Source organism: Chionomys nivalis, chromosome X, assembly GCF_950005125.1.
Source record: "Chionomys nivalis chromosome X, mChiNiv1.1, whole genome shotgun sequence".
Taxonomy (NCBI): Eukaryota; Metazoa; Chordata; class Mammalia; order Rodentia; family Cricetidae; genus Chionomys; species Chionomys nivalis.
In genome coordinates this window covers 133795084-133814608 of record NC_080112.1, presented here as the reverse complement: position 1 = coordinate 133814608, position 19525 = coordinate 133795084, and the positions used below count along the sequence as shown (strand labels likewise).

Genomic DNA, 19525 nt, shown 5'->3' with positions numbered 1-19525 from the left:
TGAGTTACTGTTAGAGGTAAATTCTTTTTTTTTTTTTTTTTTTTTGGATAATGCTTGACACATGCAATAATCTAGTGCCAAACAGAACAGGTATGATTCCTGCTTTCTCTGATCTTCAGTGGGCTGGTAGATAGTAAATACCTAACTATATCTTAGTCTTTTGTTGTTTGTAATTTATGTTTTATTTTGTTCTTTTATTGCTCTGTTGGATCATGTGGTGTTAGAACTTCAGTTAGAATTGTAGCACTTCTGATTTTTATGTTAGGAGACCATGGAAATATTTTGACAATTTAGTTGTGGACTTGGATCTCAGTTTTTACTTTGGACAAAGCTATGTATTTACAACTTTAGGGACAATTTTAACATTAATCTTTTACTGTACACTATTTAGTACTCATAGGCGTTATTTAATGCTAAACACACATGGTACCATATGTACTCATTTTTAACTAAGGCAGAGACAGGGTTATATAGTAAGTCGTGGACCCGTACTGCAAGCAGGGAGGTCTGAGTCTGACACTTTGCTTCACGATTTTCAATACTGGGGGAGTACTCACTTTACGCCATCTAGAAGCAGGATCAAATTGTGATTTTAGATCATTGGCTGAGTTTAATGAAAACTTCTGTAATCTTACATATAACATGTGTATTACATATGCATAGATATGTGAATACTTACAATATTTTATGGTATACAGGGGATGGCTCATACTGACTTGAAGGAGCTAGTTGTACACATTTTCCTCCAACTTAGTGGTTAATAAGTTTGGTTTGGTATACTGCAGTCAGCCATGGTGTCAATATTTATATTATAGAAATCTACAGATACTTAAAGCCAGGTTTTATTATTTGTATTTTCCAGAAAATTGATTGGTAAATAATCTCTATTTTAGATATCTGTGTTATCCTTTGAAGGATGTAATAGTCCTTCCCTTGGGGGAGGTGTATTCCAAGATCCTACTCTGGTAGATGCTTGAAACTGGATAGTAATGGATGCTTTACATATAAATATGTGATAATTGTTTGATTTAAAAATAAGACACAATTAAGAGATTCTCAGCTATTAGCATAAATATCAAGACCCTCAGCATACTACTTTTCTTTCATTGTTGGGAGCTTTTACCTTTTCATTTAACGAAAGAATAGCCCTTTATGGTTTCTCTCTGGCATATCTGAATTACCAAGTATCAATATTCTTACACTTTGTGGCTATTGTTAAGTTGAAAGTAAGGTAAGATATTTGAATACTGTCTATTTGTTACCTTAGCAGGCAGCCTGATGACAAGTTGTTGCTAAGTGATTAGCAGGCTGGTTGCATTTGTGGCATAAATCTTTTGAGTGGGATAGAGTGTGACTATGTGAGATTTAATCACACTACTTACAGCAATTATACAATTTAAAACTTATGAATTATCTCTGGAATTCTCTCTTTAACATTTTGTGCTGCAACTGAATCAAAATAGTTGAGATTATACATAAGGGAGGCTGAGGATAAAAAAGTAGCACTGTGTATCAGAAACTGGTAACAGAGATTCACCTAGGGAAGAGAAGTCAAAAATTTATAGTGTTTAACAAGAACATAAAAACTTTCTGTTTGCTGAAAATTAGACTCTATATATGAATATGTATTTTGTAGTATTTCTAGTCAGTTATTCAAGTGTTCTGGCGGTCTGGCTAGCATAATGAAAGTGTTCAATCCAGGAAGAGAGACTACTTTCCAATAGCGCTGTGACATGTTATAAAGACTCTTGAAAGAGCACAGCAAGAATCTATAGAACATGTCTAACACTAAAATCATCCATTTCACTGACCACACTGTTCAGTGTTTACTGCTCTATCTTAACACCATGTTTTTTACATTGTGGATGGAAATTTAATATTTGGTTCTCCAGAATTTTCTTTTTGTGAAACATTGCAGTGTTAAAATTCTGTTAGAACACGTACTAATCACTTTTAGCCCCCCCCCCAAAAAAACCAAAGTGCCTTCATATTAATGGAATGGTATAATGTCAACAACATTGATAATCAAATGTATATTTGACACATATGCAAATTTTCTAGTCTCTAAATTTTTCTAGTTGTTTATGGTATCCACACCTTTTTTTGCAGTGTAAAGTCTTGAACCTCTACTTCTACTTCATACCCCCAACCCATTCCTTTAGTCCACAGTTCATTGAGAGGATATGGGTTATCATTACCATTAGGACCATTATTATTAGGAAGTTGATTTTATTTCTTGCATAACTGAATATAAATTAAGAAGTTTGAACTTGGTTTGTAGAAAGTATTGTTTCCCTTTTTTAATTTTTGAGATTATAATGTAAGTATAACACTTTCCCCTTCCCTTTGCACCCGTCAGAGCCCTCCTATATCCCTCCTTGTTCTATGTACATATTAAAACTTACGCTATTCAGAGAAAAAAATCATAACTATATACTCCGAACCTAACCTATTTTATGTTTTTTTTTCCAGATTATTTTGACTGGGACAAGTATTTGAAAGAAACTGGTTCTATAAGTGCTCCTTCAGAGTACTTCAGACAGGTATGCCAAAATTCTGTTGAAACTTTATACATTAATGTACAACCTTAACATGTGAAAGAGTAACTATGTGGTTTCAGGTTTCTGGTAGTATGAGGAGAAAGTAGGATTATGTTTGTGCCCAAGTGATCTATTTGCAGTTATTTTGCTAGCTATAGTAAGCCCTTAAAATTGCCCAATTAGAGGGAAAGACAAAAATAGCAAATATAACAAACATAGTAACTCGTACTGAGAGAGCTCCATGGAACAGATGCTATTTAAGATTGTTAGAATGAGAAGAAAGAAAACATGCAAAACAATTTAAGTATTAAGAGATGGCACAGAGTAGCTGGAATGCAAGGTAGATAGAGCACTGTAGGATCAAGGCTAAAGGTGTGTAAGGAGTTTGAAGTGTGTTGGAAAGTTTAACTTTATCATAGACTTTGATAGGAATTCTAGTTTGTTCATTTCAAGGGGAATAGCTTAATAGGATTCTTATTTTTTAATGTCTTTCAGGATGTATTTTATAGACTATATTTGTGTTTTCTGGATATACAGATGTGTGAGAATAGTGATAGCCAGCAAATTTTTTTCTGCATGTCAGTCAAAAGGAAGACTTTTCCTTGAGCCTTGTAACACTGACCTCATTCACCTGCTGTGACTCTACCTAAATAATGTCTCCTAAGTATTCTGGTAACTTAATTTACCATCTGTTTTTCTTATAGTTCATGCATTTTAACACAATGTTGTTTATATATTTAGTCAAAGATTCCACCAACTAATGAATTCCAAGTTGGTATGAAAGTGGAAGCCCGTGACCCTCGCAATATTGCTTCAGTGTGCGTTGCTTCTGTTATTGCAACTACTGGTGCCAGATTGCGTTTACGACTGGATGGTAGTGACAATAAGAATGATTTTTGGAGACTTGTTGATTCATCAGACATACAGCCTGTTGGGACCTGTGAACAGGAAGGAGATTTACTTCAACCCCCACTGGGTAAGGAGAAAGAAACAGTTCTTGAACATAGTCTTACTAGTAAGCTAAGCTATTCACTAGAGGTGGTTTGAAGTATTCTTTTAAAAATCACTTAGGCCAGCCAGGCAGTGGTGGGGCACACCTTTAATCCTAGCACTTGGGAGGCAAAGACAAGCGGATCTCTGTGACTTTGAGGCCAGACTGGTCTACATGAGCTAGTTCCAGGACAGGTTCCAAAGTTGTCTGTAGAGAAGCCCTGTCTCGAACTCAACACCCACCCCCCGCAAAAAAAAAAAAAAAAAAAAAAAAAAAAAAAAAGCCAATTTGGCCTTCTTACATGTTCATGGCCAGGGAGTTACAGTAGAGGACATATGATGTTCTAAGACACTTTCATACATACTTCACAAGTGTGCTAAAAGGCCTCATTTTTTGAGCAAACGTTATAGTAATCTTCAGATTTAAAACAGCAAAAGAAATTTCCGTATACCATGCATGCAAATTTAGAAACTCCTTTAGAAAAGAAGCCATTATACATCATGAGAGTGACACACCTCTTGATAATGTCCATTGAGCCATTCAACACTTTGGGTATGAAGATGAGGATAGGAAGAATGTGAGATTTTACATTATGAGAGGAGTACAAGAATCAGTACCTCTTAGACATTGAGAGAGTTCTTTCAGTCCTAACCAAAGAACCTAGTTACTGTTAGGCATAGAAAAAGATGAGAGAATGGAAATTTTAGCAAAAGGCTTAAGTTTAAGCGCATGTAGTATTTGGTTGGACCATGTTTTTAAAATACAAAATGGTTACGACATATTTTAGAAAAAAACCCTTTAAGAATTGAAGAATATGCATATAATCTGTAGAAAATAAGTGTTTAGTTTATTTGGTCATCATTCTTCATTTTAAGTGAATTTCAGATGTTAGTTTTCATATTCTTTACAATGCTTAAAATAAAAATTAATGTAAAACTCACAATGAATTTTTCCCTATTAGTAAAGTATTTCCCAAGAACCAATAATACATAATATTGAGAATAATTACTTTAGTATTATCTTATAAATTTTTGTTAATTAAAATTGATTTAGTTTAAGAACTGGAATGTAGCCCAGTGAGAAGAGCACACACAAAGAGCTTATTATCAATTCTTATTACCAAACATTGTTTTAAAGTAATTTTAAAGGAGATTCAGTGAAACTTAGTGACAAGGTGCTTGTTTAGCAGTCCCCCTTCATTGGTTTTTTACCTGTCCAAGATAGGTTTGTTTCAATGTTTTTGGGACTGTATTTCAGTAATGTAGCTCATGTTGCCCTTGAACTGTATTCATCCTCCTGTTTCAGTTTCCCAAATGCTGAGATTATAGGTATGTGCCACTACAAAAAAGTTGTTTTTTTTTAAAAAAAAAATTTGCCTTGTTTTTATTTCTTTTACACTTATTTAGTGTGTGTGTGTGGGGGGGTGTGGGTGTGAGTGTATACACATGTGATACAGAACACAAGTGAAGGTCAGAGTACAACTTAGGGAAATCAGTTTTCTTCCGTGTACCATGTGGTTTCTGGGTATCAAACTCAGGTGGTCAGGCCTAGCAGTAGACATTGAGTAGCAACCATTCCATGTTTCCACTATCACCATTTTTTTCCTAGTTATATTTTGGAGAATTCAGTAAAAGTTTATTTGATAATGACTTGGTGTATCTTAACATTTTTGCATATTTTGCCTGTTGATAGCTCTGTTGTCAGTGATTCACATGCACCTCTATCTTAGTGAATGAATTCATCAAGAGGTCATAGAAACTTTTTTCCAATTCTAGCATTTTGAGGAGGCAGGTTTTCAGTGAAAATGGTTGCTCCAGAAAACAGACTAGCAAACTAGTCCCTACTGTATATGCAAAATGTTGATATAAGTTGGTGAAATTTCTAAACAAGCCTATTTTGGTAACTTCTCTTTTAAATTTAAGATCATGTCTAGTATGTGTAAGAACTGCTAAAGGAAGAGAAGTCTTTTTCCTAATATTTTATAAAAGTTTCAGACATACGCAAAATGTAAAAGAATTTTACAATGAGTATCCATAGACTCACTACCTCATTATTTTACCATATTGATTTATTATTTATGTGTTCATCTGTCATATTTTTATGTATCCCAGGATAGTTGATATTAAATATTCTTCCTTTAAATACTTAAGCATGCATATTGTTAACTAGAATATAGTCATAATTTTTCACCTTTAAAAATTTAAAATAAGATGGCATTTTGTATATGTATATTTGTGAAGTTCAACAGACATGATCTTTTTGAAAGTCAGGGGCTCCAAGAAGAAGGACTAGAAGCCTTTTGCCACCTTTTCCTATTCTTGTGTGGTTTTTGGTTGTAGAATAAAAGGTTTACTGAACTGCAGTTTGTATCAACTGTATTATTATGGCCTGTCCTCAACATAAGTGTGTTTGTTGGCAAGCCCTATCCAATGGCTGCTCTAAAATGAAAGTTTCTGGTTCTACTTTGACTTTGTTGCTAGATGTCAAAGCGATGGTTGTAGCTACAAGAAGATCCATCTCCTTTTACTCAAGTCCTTAGAAAGTCATTCTCAGAAGATGATATATGAATGTAACCCATTTTTCTCTATTACCATAGTTTCACGGGTTTTTTTTTCATATCTAATTTATAAAACAGGGTACAGAATGAATGTTTCATCATGGCCCATGTTCTTACTACGAACACTAACTGGATCTGAACTGGCACCTGCAGGGTTCTTTAAGAAAGTAAGAAAAGCATTACAAAAAATCTCTGTCCTCTATCACATGATTTTATTTTCTAATGGGAATGCTTAATACTTTGTCTTTTCTGACATAGAAAAAAGTTGTTTTTTTTTAAATTGCAGATTAGCAAATACTTTGTTATGGCCACTGTAACAAAGTGGAGTAATTTATACAGTTAAATATATTTCCCCACAGTTTGGAGGCTAGAATAAGAATTAAGGTGCCTTGAAGACTGGTTTATAGTTGACCATCTTCTATTGTCCTTTTATGAACTTTGTGTGTGCACACCTAGTGGGTCTCTTATTATTATTAGGTCTCACCAGTCAGACTGGATTAAGGCTCCATTTTCAAATGTGTTCATATTGGTAATACTTCAACAGAAGTTTGTTATAGAACAGACACCATTCATTTCGTAATAGTAACTGAAGTTCTTATGAGTTCATGAATCTGATAGACCCATCACACCCAGAAAGATTCTGTTTTGCTCTGGTTCTTTCTGACCTCTGACTCTTAGAATCTTCCTGCCTTTCTTTTCTGCAATGGTTCCTGAGGCTTGTGGTGGTGGGATGGTGGGATGTGGTTATCCCGTTGATAGTTGACAACATTTATTCTCTGCACAATGACCATTGATTAACAGTTTCCTTTGTAGTATAGAAGCTTTTTAATTTCATAAAGTCAAAATTGTTGATTGTTGTATTTATCCTGGGTGACTGAAGCCCTATTCAGCAAGTTCTTACCTCAGTCAATATACTCAAGTGCATTCCCTGCCCTTTCTTCTAGAAGTTTTGCAGTTTCAGATCTATCATTGAGATTTTTTTTATTCATTTGGCTTGATTTGTGTGAAGGTTGAGAGAAAAGGATCAAATTTCATTTTCCATATGTATATAGCTAGATTTCTCAATACGATTTGTTTAAATAGCTACCTTTTCCCTAGTGTATGTTTTTGGTATCTTTGTCAGGAAACAGGTAGTTGTAGGTACATGTAATTATACCTGGGTCCTCAGTGCTCTTCCATTGCTCACCATGTCTTCTTGTCCTGGTACCATGCTGGTTTTACTACTATGACTCTCTAGTGTAACTTGAAATCAGGAGTACTGACACCTTCACCAGTGTTGACTTTATTATTCAGGGCTGTTTTGATTATCTAGGGTATTATTTTGGGCTTTCATATAATTTTAAGATTTTATTTCAGTTTATGTAAAAATATTTTTAGACTATTGGTAGAGATTGCACTGAATCTGTAGATTGTTTTTGGTAGGATAACCATTTTTATAATATTAATACTGCCATTCCATATGTATAGGAGGTCTCCCTTTCTTGTGTCGTCTTCAATTTTTTCTCCAGTATTTTCAAAATGTTTTCATTGTAGATGGCTAGATTATTTAAACATCAGTTCTAGAGATTCAAGTCTTACTTGAAGGTGTGGACAGCACTTCTGAAGCTTTCCGAATTTCCATGCATGATCTTTCTGTGTCATCATGCTTTTCCACAGCCTTACTGTTTTGTGACTGACTTCCAGAGCAATTTCTATTTTTATCTCTTCAGAATAAAATATATCTTTGATATTCTGACACTTCTTTCCTGAAAACAGAGAGGAAACTTTTTAAAGTGATACTTCTCTAGAAGCAATATTTAATATTTTTTGTCAGTGAATCTTAAATTTCTGCCATGTGATAGAATATATTTCTTGTGTGAGTGGATGGATCAGGCTAGTTTTGTTTCCTTCTAGATTCTTTGCTTTGCAGGGAAAAAGTAAAAAGTTAAAGGAATAGTTTATGATTTTTAAGAATACCTTTCTTCCTAATGAATATGAAGTCTATGTTTGGTTGCTAAGGATTATAAAAGAACACACTGAAAAGTTGGATCTTAATATACCTTATCTGTGAAGAATTTAAAAATGTTTTTTTAGGAACCACCACCACCACCCCTAAATAATTTTAAAGTTGGGATGAAGATTGAAGCCGTCGATAGAAAAAATCCATTTTTGATCTGTCCTGCCACAATTGGAGCTGTCAGAGGAGATCAAATTCATATTACTTTTGATGGATGGAATGGGACATTTGATTATTGGTGCAAATATGACTCTCGGGACATCTTCCCAGTTGGATGGTGCTGCCTCACAGGAGATGTATTGCAGCCACCAGGAAACATTGGTAAGCTAATTATATATTCTCTTATTTTACATCTTATTTTGATGGCAGTGTGTTTAGTAGTGGTGATCTTAGGACTTGGTACCAATTTAGAATGGTAGGTAGACCATTAATAACATTCTATAGTCTAGGTACTAGAGATGATGGAAGTTTCAAATTAGGATAATTAGAATTCTTGAGAACTCCCCACGCATCTTATGTTGCAGTTCATGCTAAGAATATTAGCAAAGCCAAAAGTCACATTAAGAACATTGGAACTGTGTTGTTATAAACCTTGGCTATGTATAGGAGATGGTTATATTTAAAATTGCTTTTGTAATTATTTTTCAATTAAAATGTATACTTGAGTTCTGGGGATATACATGGCTCAGTATAGAGTGAGTGTGTATCATACACAGGGTCCTGGATTCTATTCTCAACACCAAAGCCTTTTTAAAAACATTTGCACATGATATTTCATTAGGTACATCTCAACCGTAATTTTAAAATTTGGACATAAGTATTGGAATATGTTTTACATGGTTCTGTTTATATTTTAAAGATAAACTGGTACTCTGATATTCTCAAGTAAAATCTATATGTGAGTAAACTTTCTGACTCTGTGGTAGGTGTTGTAGATTTCTTTTGAGTAATTGAAGTTTTTGTCATTTGTAATGGTGTTTCTAGATTGAATACTGTGATCATGTAGATGCCTTCTTTCAGAGAAATGAAATCTCTACAAAATATCAAAGCTCTTTGCAACTCATCCAAGGGCTTAAGCAAGCCTGATGTGGTCTTTGAAGTAACATTGCTGAGATATACTGGCCTTGAGTTTAATATAAATTTACTGCTGGAATCAAATATAAACATGATTAAAGTTTACCTCACTAAATGTTATCTGTATCATGAAAAAGAAATATAAAATAAGTAGGTAAGGAATATAGTGGAAGTTAGGGACTAGAAAAAGGCTTATAGGTATGTTTTTATTGTAACTGACTGCCCTTGAAGTCTTCTGTGATTTAATACATCCCATTATAGTATAGGAATACTTACCAGTTTATTGCTGCTGTATCTAGCAAGTAAATGTTAGTGGTCAATTTTGGTAAGTGTTTCTGTTACACAGATCTATTTATGATACTAAGGCGGTTAATACATAGTATCTACTCTTACAAAATTTATTTGCAAGTGAAGAGAAATGGACTGAAGGGTATACCTGTTAAAAATTACAAAAATAGAAAAGTATGGTAAATATGGAAATAGCTCAAACTCTGGAGAGAATGATGATTGAGTAAAGAAAATCTTCAGAGAAATATATGACTGTTGATATAAATTTAATATATGACTGTTGAGAGAGGAGAAGAAATTTGCTATGCAGAATAGAACTGTAGGTAGGTATCACATGTATAAACTTTAAGTTTACATTGAAAATGGATGAATTTTGCTTAAAACATGGTTGAGTTTGGAATGTGTGAATAGGAATGCTTTTTCCTTGAGTACCAATTTTCTTATCCATTGAGCTGCATCCCCATCCATGTGGTGGTTCTGGTTATGATTTTGTGGTGATAGAAATCATACCCAGGACCTCCTTATATGAATCATGCCCGAAGTCCCTTTTGGCTTCTTTCTTTATGTAATAACAAGAAGATATTTGTACATCATTTTGTGCTTTAAACTTTCAGGTTGAAAGAGATTATCCCGAATATTCTATTTCCTTGCTTATTTCTCATACTATTATGACTATGTAGATGATCCCTAATTTAGGATGACTACATTTACAAGTTTTTTCAGTACAATTTAGTGAAAGCAATAAACATTCAGGAGAAACCATACTTTGAATAGTAAAATTTAATAATTTTCTAATCTAGTAATATATGTTAAAATATTTTATCGTGCTAGGCATTGGCAGTGAACAGAAAGGGGGAAAATGTTCTTCTGGTGTTGGTAGTGGATATATGATTCTGTTGGAGACTGTTCATGTTTTCACAGCTGATGATATTTGAAAAATGCCCATATGTGTCTCTTATATCCATATATACTTTCTGATTTTTACTTTGAGTACAGTTTTCAATAAATTAATAAGATACCCAGTATTTTATTTTAAAATAGGATTTTTTGTTAAAGTTACGTGATTTTACCCAACTATAAGCCAGCATAAATCTTCTGAGCATGTTTTAAGATAAATTAAGTTTAAGTTTAAGCTATGATGTTCAGCAGGCAAAGTGTATCAAATGCATTTCAACTATCAAAATGCAATCCCATCATATCTTGAACAAAACATATATTCCTTTATAAAATATGTCCCTACAAATTGCAATTTCATTCTACAGGCATTCTATCATATGACTATATGTAATTAATTAAATTTCCAGTTTGTTAGATATTGAAATCCTTTGACTTGTATGTATATTATTAGACTAGATGTTATAAGTACTTTTATGTTCATATACTTGCATTTTTCCATATTTCATACAATAATTTGCTGACATAGAGAATATGTTTTTAAGCTAGCAAATTGTCTTTCTCCTGAAAGACAACTCATACTTGTACTTATTACCCTAATAATTAGGTAAAATATTGCCACGCACCGCACCTCCATGTCTGTGCTCTGTGCACTGGCACCCAGTTACCGAGCTTCGGGCAAGAGGCAGGAGGTTGAGAATACACAAACACACATAGACAGAGAGCGACATGGGTCATCCTTGAATTCCCCAAGAATGCCCCCTTTTATTGTGTTCAGGGGCAGAGTCTATAGAGATAGCCATGTCCCAGCCAAACCCACCAGAATCCACTCTCCTGCCATCAGGAACTCCTGAAGGTCTTGTGCTCAGAGCAACTGTAGGCACTCAGATCAGGGGATTACAAGAAATTCAGGATCTGGGGTCTCACTGCTCCCAACAAATATTTTTCTCCATCCTGTCCAACCTTGAGGAAAAGATGTTTCTAAATTCATTATTTTCACATTTTTCTTCTTTAACTTATTTTACAGACCAACCAATTTTCTCTTCCTCCTCTCTGTCTGTCCCCCCCGACACACACTCCCATTTACCACCCTCCCCATACACTCCTCAGTTTCTATTCAGAAAGGGGCAGGTCTCCCATGGGCTTCAACAAAGTATGGCACATCAAATTGAGGCAGGACTGAGCTTTTCACCTTACATCGAGGCAGTGCCTGGTAATTTGGCATGGGGAACATGTTACCAAAAGGCAGCTAAATGCCAGAAGGTTCTGCTTCCACTGTTAGAAAGAGACCAAGATACAGGATTGTCACACACATGCAGAGGGCCTAGGTCAGTCCCATTCAGGCTCCCTGTCTGTGCTCCTGCAATCTCAGGTCAGCTGTCTCTATATGATCCCCAATCATGACCCCTCTGGCTGGTACAATCCCTCCTTCCTTTCTTCCACAAGAATAGGAGCTCAGGACAGTGCTTGTTTGTTAATCTCTGCCTCTGCTTCTGTAAGTTACTGGATAGAGTGTCTCTGATAGCAATAAAGGAAATCACCAGTCTGCTTACACTAGATGGCCAGTTCAGGTGCCCTCTCCACCATTGCTAGGAGTCTTAGTTGGAGTCATCCTTGTGGGTTTCTGGAGGTTTTCCTGGCACCAGGTTTCTCCCTAACCCCGATATGCCCCGCCCATTATGACCTCTCTTTTGTTATTCTCCCCCTCCATCCTGCTTCCAACCTGACTCCAGCATCCAGCCCACCCAAGCCTCTTCCTCTCCTTCCCATTCCCTCCTTCCCCCTAACCTCTACCTCCAGTACCCAGGAGATCTTTTCTACTTCCCCTTCCCAGGGAAATCCATGTGCCCCTCTTTGGGCCCTCCTTGTTACCTAGTCTCTCTGGGGATGTGGATTATAGGTTGGTTATCCTATGCTTTACTCCTAATAACATCTGTGAGTGAGTACATACCATGTTTATCGTTCTGGATCTGGGTTACCTCCCTCACTCAGAATTATTTTTTTCTAGTTACATCCATCTGCCTGCAAATTTCATGAGGTCATTTTTTTTACAGCTGAGTAATATTACCATTGTATAAATGTACAACATTTTCCTTATCCATTCTTTGGTTGAGGGGCATCTAGATTGTTTCCAGGTTCAGCCTATTGCGAATAATGCTGCTATGAACATAGTCGAGCATGTATCCTTTGGGTATGTGGCCAAAATTGGTATAACTGGGTCATGAGGTGTATTGATTCCCAGTTTCCTAAGAAACCCCCATACTGATTTCCAAAGTGGCTGTACAAGTTTGCAGTTCCACCATCAGTGGAGGAGTGTTCCCCTTATATCCTTTCCAGCATAAGTTGTCATCAGTATTTTTGCATTTTTCATTCCATAATTTGCTAGGGAGTTTAAAGCCCTTTCTTTCTATATGTTTTGTTTATTAATACTCCTTTATAATTTGTCTACTAATTGCCTTTTCTCATTTTTCATCTTAGAATACTACTATTTTTTTACTAGTTTGTTTGTTTTGTTTATTGCATAACTTAGAGAGATGGCTCAGTGGTTAAGAGCACTGCTGCTCTTCCAAAGGTCCTGAGTTCAATTCCCAGAAGCCACATGATGGCTCACAGCCATCTATAGTGAGGTCTGGCACCCTCTTGAGGAAGAGACCTGGTCAGTCATCCCCATCAACTTAGACCATGAAACCTAATATGCACAAGTTCAACAGAATGGCCATATACAGGCAGATCATGCATGCTTCAGCATTGCCAGGGGATAAATTTCATTCATTCATTCATTCATTCATTCATTCATTCATTCATTTCTTCATTCAAATCCATGTCCCCCAATTAAAAATATTTTCCTCAGTCATTTGATTTTTAATATGATAGTCTTTTTTTTCAACTAAAAAAATTTACTGTTTTGGGGCTGGAGAGATGGTTCAGTGGTTAAGAGCATTGTCTGCTCTTCCAAAGGTCCTGAGTTCAATTCCCAGCAACCACATGGTGGCTCATAACCATCTGTAAAGAGGTCTGGCGCCCTCTTCTGGCCTTCAGGCATACACACAGACAGAATACATAATAAATAAAAAAAATTTACTGTCTTAAATATTAAATAATTTAAGGTCTTGCTATTTTCAAAAGGCATAAATGATATTAAGTTAATCATATTTAATAAATTAAAAATTTATATTTTCAGTATTTAAATATACTAGAAGTGTCTTTCAACTTATAAACAATTTCTTTTTTATAGCACTGAAAACTTTTGAAAAATAATCACTAAACGCAATATAGTTACAGTGTTTTAGAAAAGTACAGTGAAACATGAATGCTATTTAATTTGGAGAATAGTAATAAAGTTTAATTTTCTTTTTTTTTTTCCATTGTTTTTTTTTTCCATTTTTTTTTATTCTTTTTTAATTAAAATTTTCAACTGCTCCCCATTTCCCTCCCCTCCTCCCACACATTGCCCCCTCCCCCCACTCCCCTCCCCCATCCCCACTCCTCTTCTCCTCCCCCCAGTCCATTCCCCCTCCCTCTCGATACTGAAGAGCAGTCCAAATTTCCTGCCCTTCAGGAAGACCAAGGTCCTCCCACTTCCATCCAGGCCCAGGAAGGTGAGCATCCAAACAGGCTAAGCTCCCACAAAGCCAGTTCATGTATTAGGATCGAAACCTAGTGCCATTGTCCTTGGCTTCTCATCAGCCTTCATTGTCCGCCATGTTCAGAGAGTCCAGTTTCAACCCATGCTTATTCAGTCCCAGTCCAGCTGGCCTTGCAGAGCTCCCAATAGATCACAGCTTATTCCATTTTTTTAAACTCCAAACACTTCTAGGATCAGAAAATAGTGGAGTTTTTAATTGGTCTTCGCAGGGGTAGATAAGTCTGTATTTTTTTCTTATTTATCCATTTTCTTTTCCAGGCTCTTGTTATGACCCTTGCTCTTTTAAAGTTCTTTGCAATGTCACAGCTGATTAAATTTCTTTCCAAGACTGTCAATACAGGGTATCTAGTGAAAAAAAGAAAAAGCAGAGCTGCATATGTATTGCTATGTTTGTAGCAACTTGGAGGAGACTATCACATAAGTAAAAACAAGGCTTATTGCAGGTTTTCTTTCAACAATTTTATCTTGCTGTTTTCTTTTTTCATTTTCTCCTTCATCTTCTTTGTAAGTCTCAGTTTCCTTTAGATTATTTATATACTGATAGAAATTTAATGATTCCTTATAAACTATTTATTTTTCTCATATTGCCCTTTCCATGTTTCCAGCATGTTGTAGGAGTTTATCACCAGCCATTAATACAGGAAGGAACAAACAAGATACTTTAGTATTCCTTTCTGTTTTTGGATGAGGATATACATTTGTCATTTGAGACATTCAGAAGAATAAGATACTACTTTAAAAAGTGCACCAGGGGCTAGAAAAATGATTCAGTGGTTAAGAGCACTGACTGCTTTTCTAGAGGACTTGGGTTTTATTCCCAGCACCCTTATATCAGCTTATCACCTTCTGAAACTCCAGTCCCAGTGTACCTGACATCCTCAGGTCTGCTGAGAACACTATGCATGGCATACACATCATGCAGAGACATACATGTAGACACAATATACACAAACATTAAAAATTTTTGCCACAGTAATTTTCCTAAGATTATGAAATTATTCAGTCTTTAAGAAATAGTTTTATTGTATATGTTTTACTTTGCTTTAACAATTCTTAAGTACTTTAAACATAAGCTATGTAAATTAAATTTGAACCTAATTTCCAAGACATTGAATTTTTAAAATTTAGCTATGTATTTATATATTATTGATTGTAATAATGATCTTCAGTAGTATGAAGTTTTCTTTCCCAATGACTCTTTAATCAATTATAATATATTCATTTCCTTCACCTGTTTGTGTTTTCCTTGATTTATTTAAGGGATTTGCTCATTTTCTATTTAAGTGCTTCCATCATCTTCATAAGAGTGAATTTAAGGTCATCTTCTTGTATGTCCACTGTTTTGGAATATCCAGGACTTGCTGTAGTAGGATAGCCGGGCTCTGGTGATGCCATATTGCCCTGGGTTGTTGATTGTGTTCTTATAGTGGCCCTACTGGGTTTGGGTGCTGATTTTTGAGTTTATCTTTTGTTGAATGGGTGCTTTTTGGATATTTTTCCCACTTGCTTTCTGTTTCCTCTCTGGTCTTCTGGCCTGAGTGATGAGTTGTAACATTAGAGACTAGCATGAAGAGCAAAAAGCAAACTTTCACAACATTTGGGTCCAAAGTTACAGTATCTCTAAGGTATGGAAGAATTCCTTCTGTCCAAGAGGAATTGTGGAGGAGGAGCAAACCTAATTGAGCATGGTGTAGCTATGCCTTCTATTTCATTTGTATCATCCCTAAGGTTAAAGTAAAAGAAAAATGAAGTAGATATTAACCATAATTATCTTTGTATTATTTGCTATTTCTTTGAATGTTTATTCTATGCTTTCATGCAGGACTGCATAAACAACTTAGTTTTTTAACTAAAAATATAATGTAGTAGATTTTGGTATCTAAATTTGATCCTCTAAAAATGTCTAACTGATTCTTTACGTAGTCTTTTCTTATTTTGGAACAGTAGCATTTAGCATTTTCTTAACTGTTTCAAAGTTTGTGTCTTGGGAAGTATTTTATATCTTTAATTTGCAAATAAGAAACAAGCTTTATTTTCTCCTTCTTTATTACTCCCTACACACCAAAAACATATAAATCATGGCTGCCGGTTTCTTTGTTCAAAGGATTATATATGTTCTACAACTTACTCTTTACCTCTCTAAATTTCAAACTTAAGATTTTGTACATTTTAAAGCATTTCTTTATCAACTTTATTATTGTAGAACTGTGTGTGTTTAGTTCAAAGCTACATAAAGTAGCTTTCTGTCAGATCAGACAATGGTAGTGTACATATAATGAAGGCTATAAAGCGTTCAAGATAGATTTGATCATATTGGCTGACATTCAAATACTCATTTAGATTTTTGCTCTTAATATGCTTTATAATACAGTATAAGCTAATATAATTAGTACATTGAACATTCTTTTCGTTAGGTATGAATTAAATTGCTAGAGGTGCTATCAACCCAAAAAGGCTTGAAATCTAAAACATGATATTTTCTGTCTTATATGAACAGCTTGGATCAAGTGTTTGACTTGTGTGAAAGAGGAAGCTGTTAGAGTGCAAAGAAGTAGCTTGTAGTGAATAAAGAGGCTTTTTTTCTGATGTAAATATTTCTTGCTAAGTATTATGCTAATTACAAGCAATGTTTACATTTTTAAATCTTCCTTGGTTCTGTGCTATGATATATTTTAGGAGGGTTCTCTTAAGGCTATTAAAAATGCCTTGGTTAAAGGAACATGCAGTTCAGCAGGGATAACTTTCTCGACAGACACAATGGATTGATAGATTTTGTGTGTCTTTTCATTTCTTTCCAAATTCTCTGACCCAGGGTAACCTTTGGTCCTTCTTGGAAGGCGAAAATGAAGGGAGTTTGAGCAGGTGACTGATGGTCCCTGTCTCAACAGCTCACAGACAATATACAGATTACATTACCAGCCCCTTTATCTACTCCCTTCACTCCTCCCTCCTTAAATCAACAATGCAAATAGCTCCATCCCCATTTGCTAGAAATTCAGGCTTGCTCAGGCAACATGGGCTTTGTTGTGAGTCCTTTTCTCTAGAAATTCAATTTTAATCCTGGTTAGGAAGAGTAAGAATATGAAGTGGAACCTAAGTCACTTTAATGGTAAATCCAACAGCAGCTTGTCATTCTGGGGTCTTTATAAAGGTAGGAATTGTCTTTATATTGTAACTAAAATCTGGGTAAAGAAATCTATTGTCTGCTTTGTTAGTTTTTGTGCATTACATATATTAAAGACTTTAGTTAGACGGTCCTGTTTTAAATATTATTTATTGAAACTTTGAACACTATTATTAGAATAGTCACTTACAAAAGTTGTTTTTAAAAGGCTTTAGGAAAAATTCAGTCTTTGCTTATTTCTACCATAAAAATGCTTGTATTTTTTAAAAGCAAGGAACAATCTGATTATAAGTAATATTTAGTTATTTAGAATACTAGTTTATAATAAAAGTATTCTAATTTTTCTCTTAAGTTTTAGGAATATAACCATAAATAATTTTCCACTAATGTTGAATGAGATATACTAAAAAATATGCTATGGAAATATAAATAACATTCTGCTGATTATTTTAAAACATTTAATTTTTTATGAAAATTGTTCCAATGCCTGCTGTGATTATTTTGAACAGTACAGCGGAAGTCAATGTTAGAAATTGTTCGGGAGGAAAAAAGATACTATGTTTTAAAATTCAAGTGATTTTTAAAAGGTTATATTGCTAGGTGAATTTCAAATTGACCTAAAACTGTTTCTTTTGTGTATGTGCAATTTCTTCTGAAAATATTAAAGATTATAGATATTGTGTTTTTTTAATACTGTCAGGTATATATTAGTAGCAGTTGTGAAATAAAATAGTCACCATGGAAAGTATTCCCCCAGAGAACTGAAGTTACAATAAGTTACAATGTTTCTATGGTCCACAAGCACATACACCTTTAAAATATGTCTCTAAAGCCCTTCTAAATTCTGGTTGTGATTTCTTGCTTATTGATTTTTTTTTTGCTTCTTTTCTAGGCTGAATATTTATGAGACCAACTATATAACAGGACTGAAAAATCATGTAAATGTTGTTAGATCTAGTTTTATTTCAGTATAGAATTATGCCAAGGGGAAAAGAAGCTCTTGTTTTTGTTTTTCAAAGACAAGATCTGTAATATAGGCTAGGCCTGACCTTACAGCAGCTTTTCTGCCTCCCTCTTCCAAGTGTTGGGATTATAGGCCTCAATAACCATTCTAGTTTTTCCCTTCTGTAACCTTTAAAAATAACTTAAATCCATAAGCCCAGTTTTGAAATAGGATTAAATCAAAGCTGTAGATAGAGCCTTTAAATATAGTTGAATTTTGGCTTAGTTATCTAGGCATAATGTTTTAAAGCTCTTAAAAATGGCATGTTATTGCTTCTCAAATGACAGTGCTATCTATATTTGACACTTTCCAAAGTAAAGTCATTTAGATGAATCCTTAGTTTTCTGAATGTGTCATTTCCTTTTATATAAGCATCACTTTTTATTGTGTGTTTAGGTAGTTTTGATACTGGAAAATGTATTGTTGATTCCTAGAGAGAAATCTATTTGAGTTCTCAAAGAGACTCAGGAAGGATGATGGAGGAGGTAAGGTCTAGACTTGTTGATATTATTAGGGTCTTAGAGTGTGGGTGATAAATAAATGGGCAGTTAGTGTAAATCTTCAGATCAGAATTGAGAAATTGATGCAAGACCCACCAAGTTTTAAAATAAAAACCTGGGACAGTTACTACTAAATTTTAAAAACATTATTTTCCTTTGTAGCTATTTCTTTTTTTTCTTGTAGCAGTTTGTAAATGTTAATAAATATTTGATAGATGGCTGAAACATAACAGAGAATACCGACTCTTGTAAATAGAGATAACATTGTGTTTGTAGAATTCAACTACCTGGACAACAGAGAGATCTTGTCCCTTATAGAATGCCAAGTCAGACTGTTTGAATGACTTCTATCTAACACAATCAGTCTATAATTGAATTCTGAAATTGCTCAAGACTGAGCAGTAGATTACTGTGTATCAGTTTTGAAGACTCTAAAGATCACTGCTGACATGCACTGAAACTATAGACAGTCATCCCTCAGTATACTGAGGGAATTGGTTCCATGGCCTCTAGACATAGCAAAATACGAATATGCCCAAATCCTATATAAAATGGTGGAATGTTTTTTATATAACCTATTTATACCATCCTTTATATTTTAAATCATCACTGGAATACAAACCTGGTCCAAAATAAGTGCTTCATAAATAGCTATCATTTAAGAAATAATGACAAAAGTTTGTGTGTGTGTGTGTGTATATATATATATATATATATATATATATATATATATATATATATGGTTTTTCGAGACAGGGTTTCTCTGTGGCTTTGGAGCCTGTCCTGGAACTAGCTCTGTAGACCAGGCTGGTCTCGAACTCACAGAGATCCGCCTGCCTCTGCCTCCCGAGTGCTGGGATTAAAGGCGTGCGCCAACATCACCCGGCAAAAGTTTGTAAATATTAAGTAGTA

The 19525-nt window shown here is 34.7% G+C and overlaps 1 protein-coding gene across 1 annotated transcript in view; it reads left to right on the top strand.

Moving 5' to 3' along the window:
* Scml2 (Scm polycomb group protein like 2) overlaps positions 1 to 19525 on the top strand; it is an 89396-nt gene that overhangs the window by 11809 nt on the left and 58062 nt on the right. Inside the window, exons 3-6 of the mRNA XM_057760792.1 lie at positions 2473 to 2543; positions 3282 to 3516; positions 6167 to 6255; positions 8162 to 8405. Of these exons, the coding sequence (XP_057616775.1) occupies positions 2473 to 2543; positions 3282 to 3516; positions 6167 to 6255; positions 8162 to 8405 (639 nt within the window). The remainder of the gene's footprint in view (positions 1 to 2472; positions 2544 to 3281; positions 3517 to 6166; positions 6256 to 8161; positions 8406 to 19525) is intronic.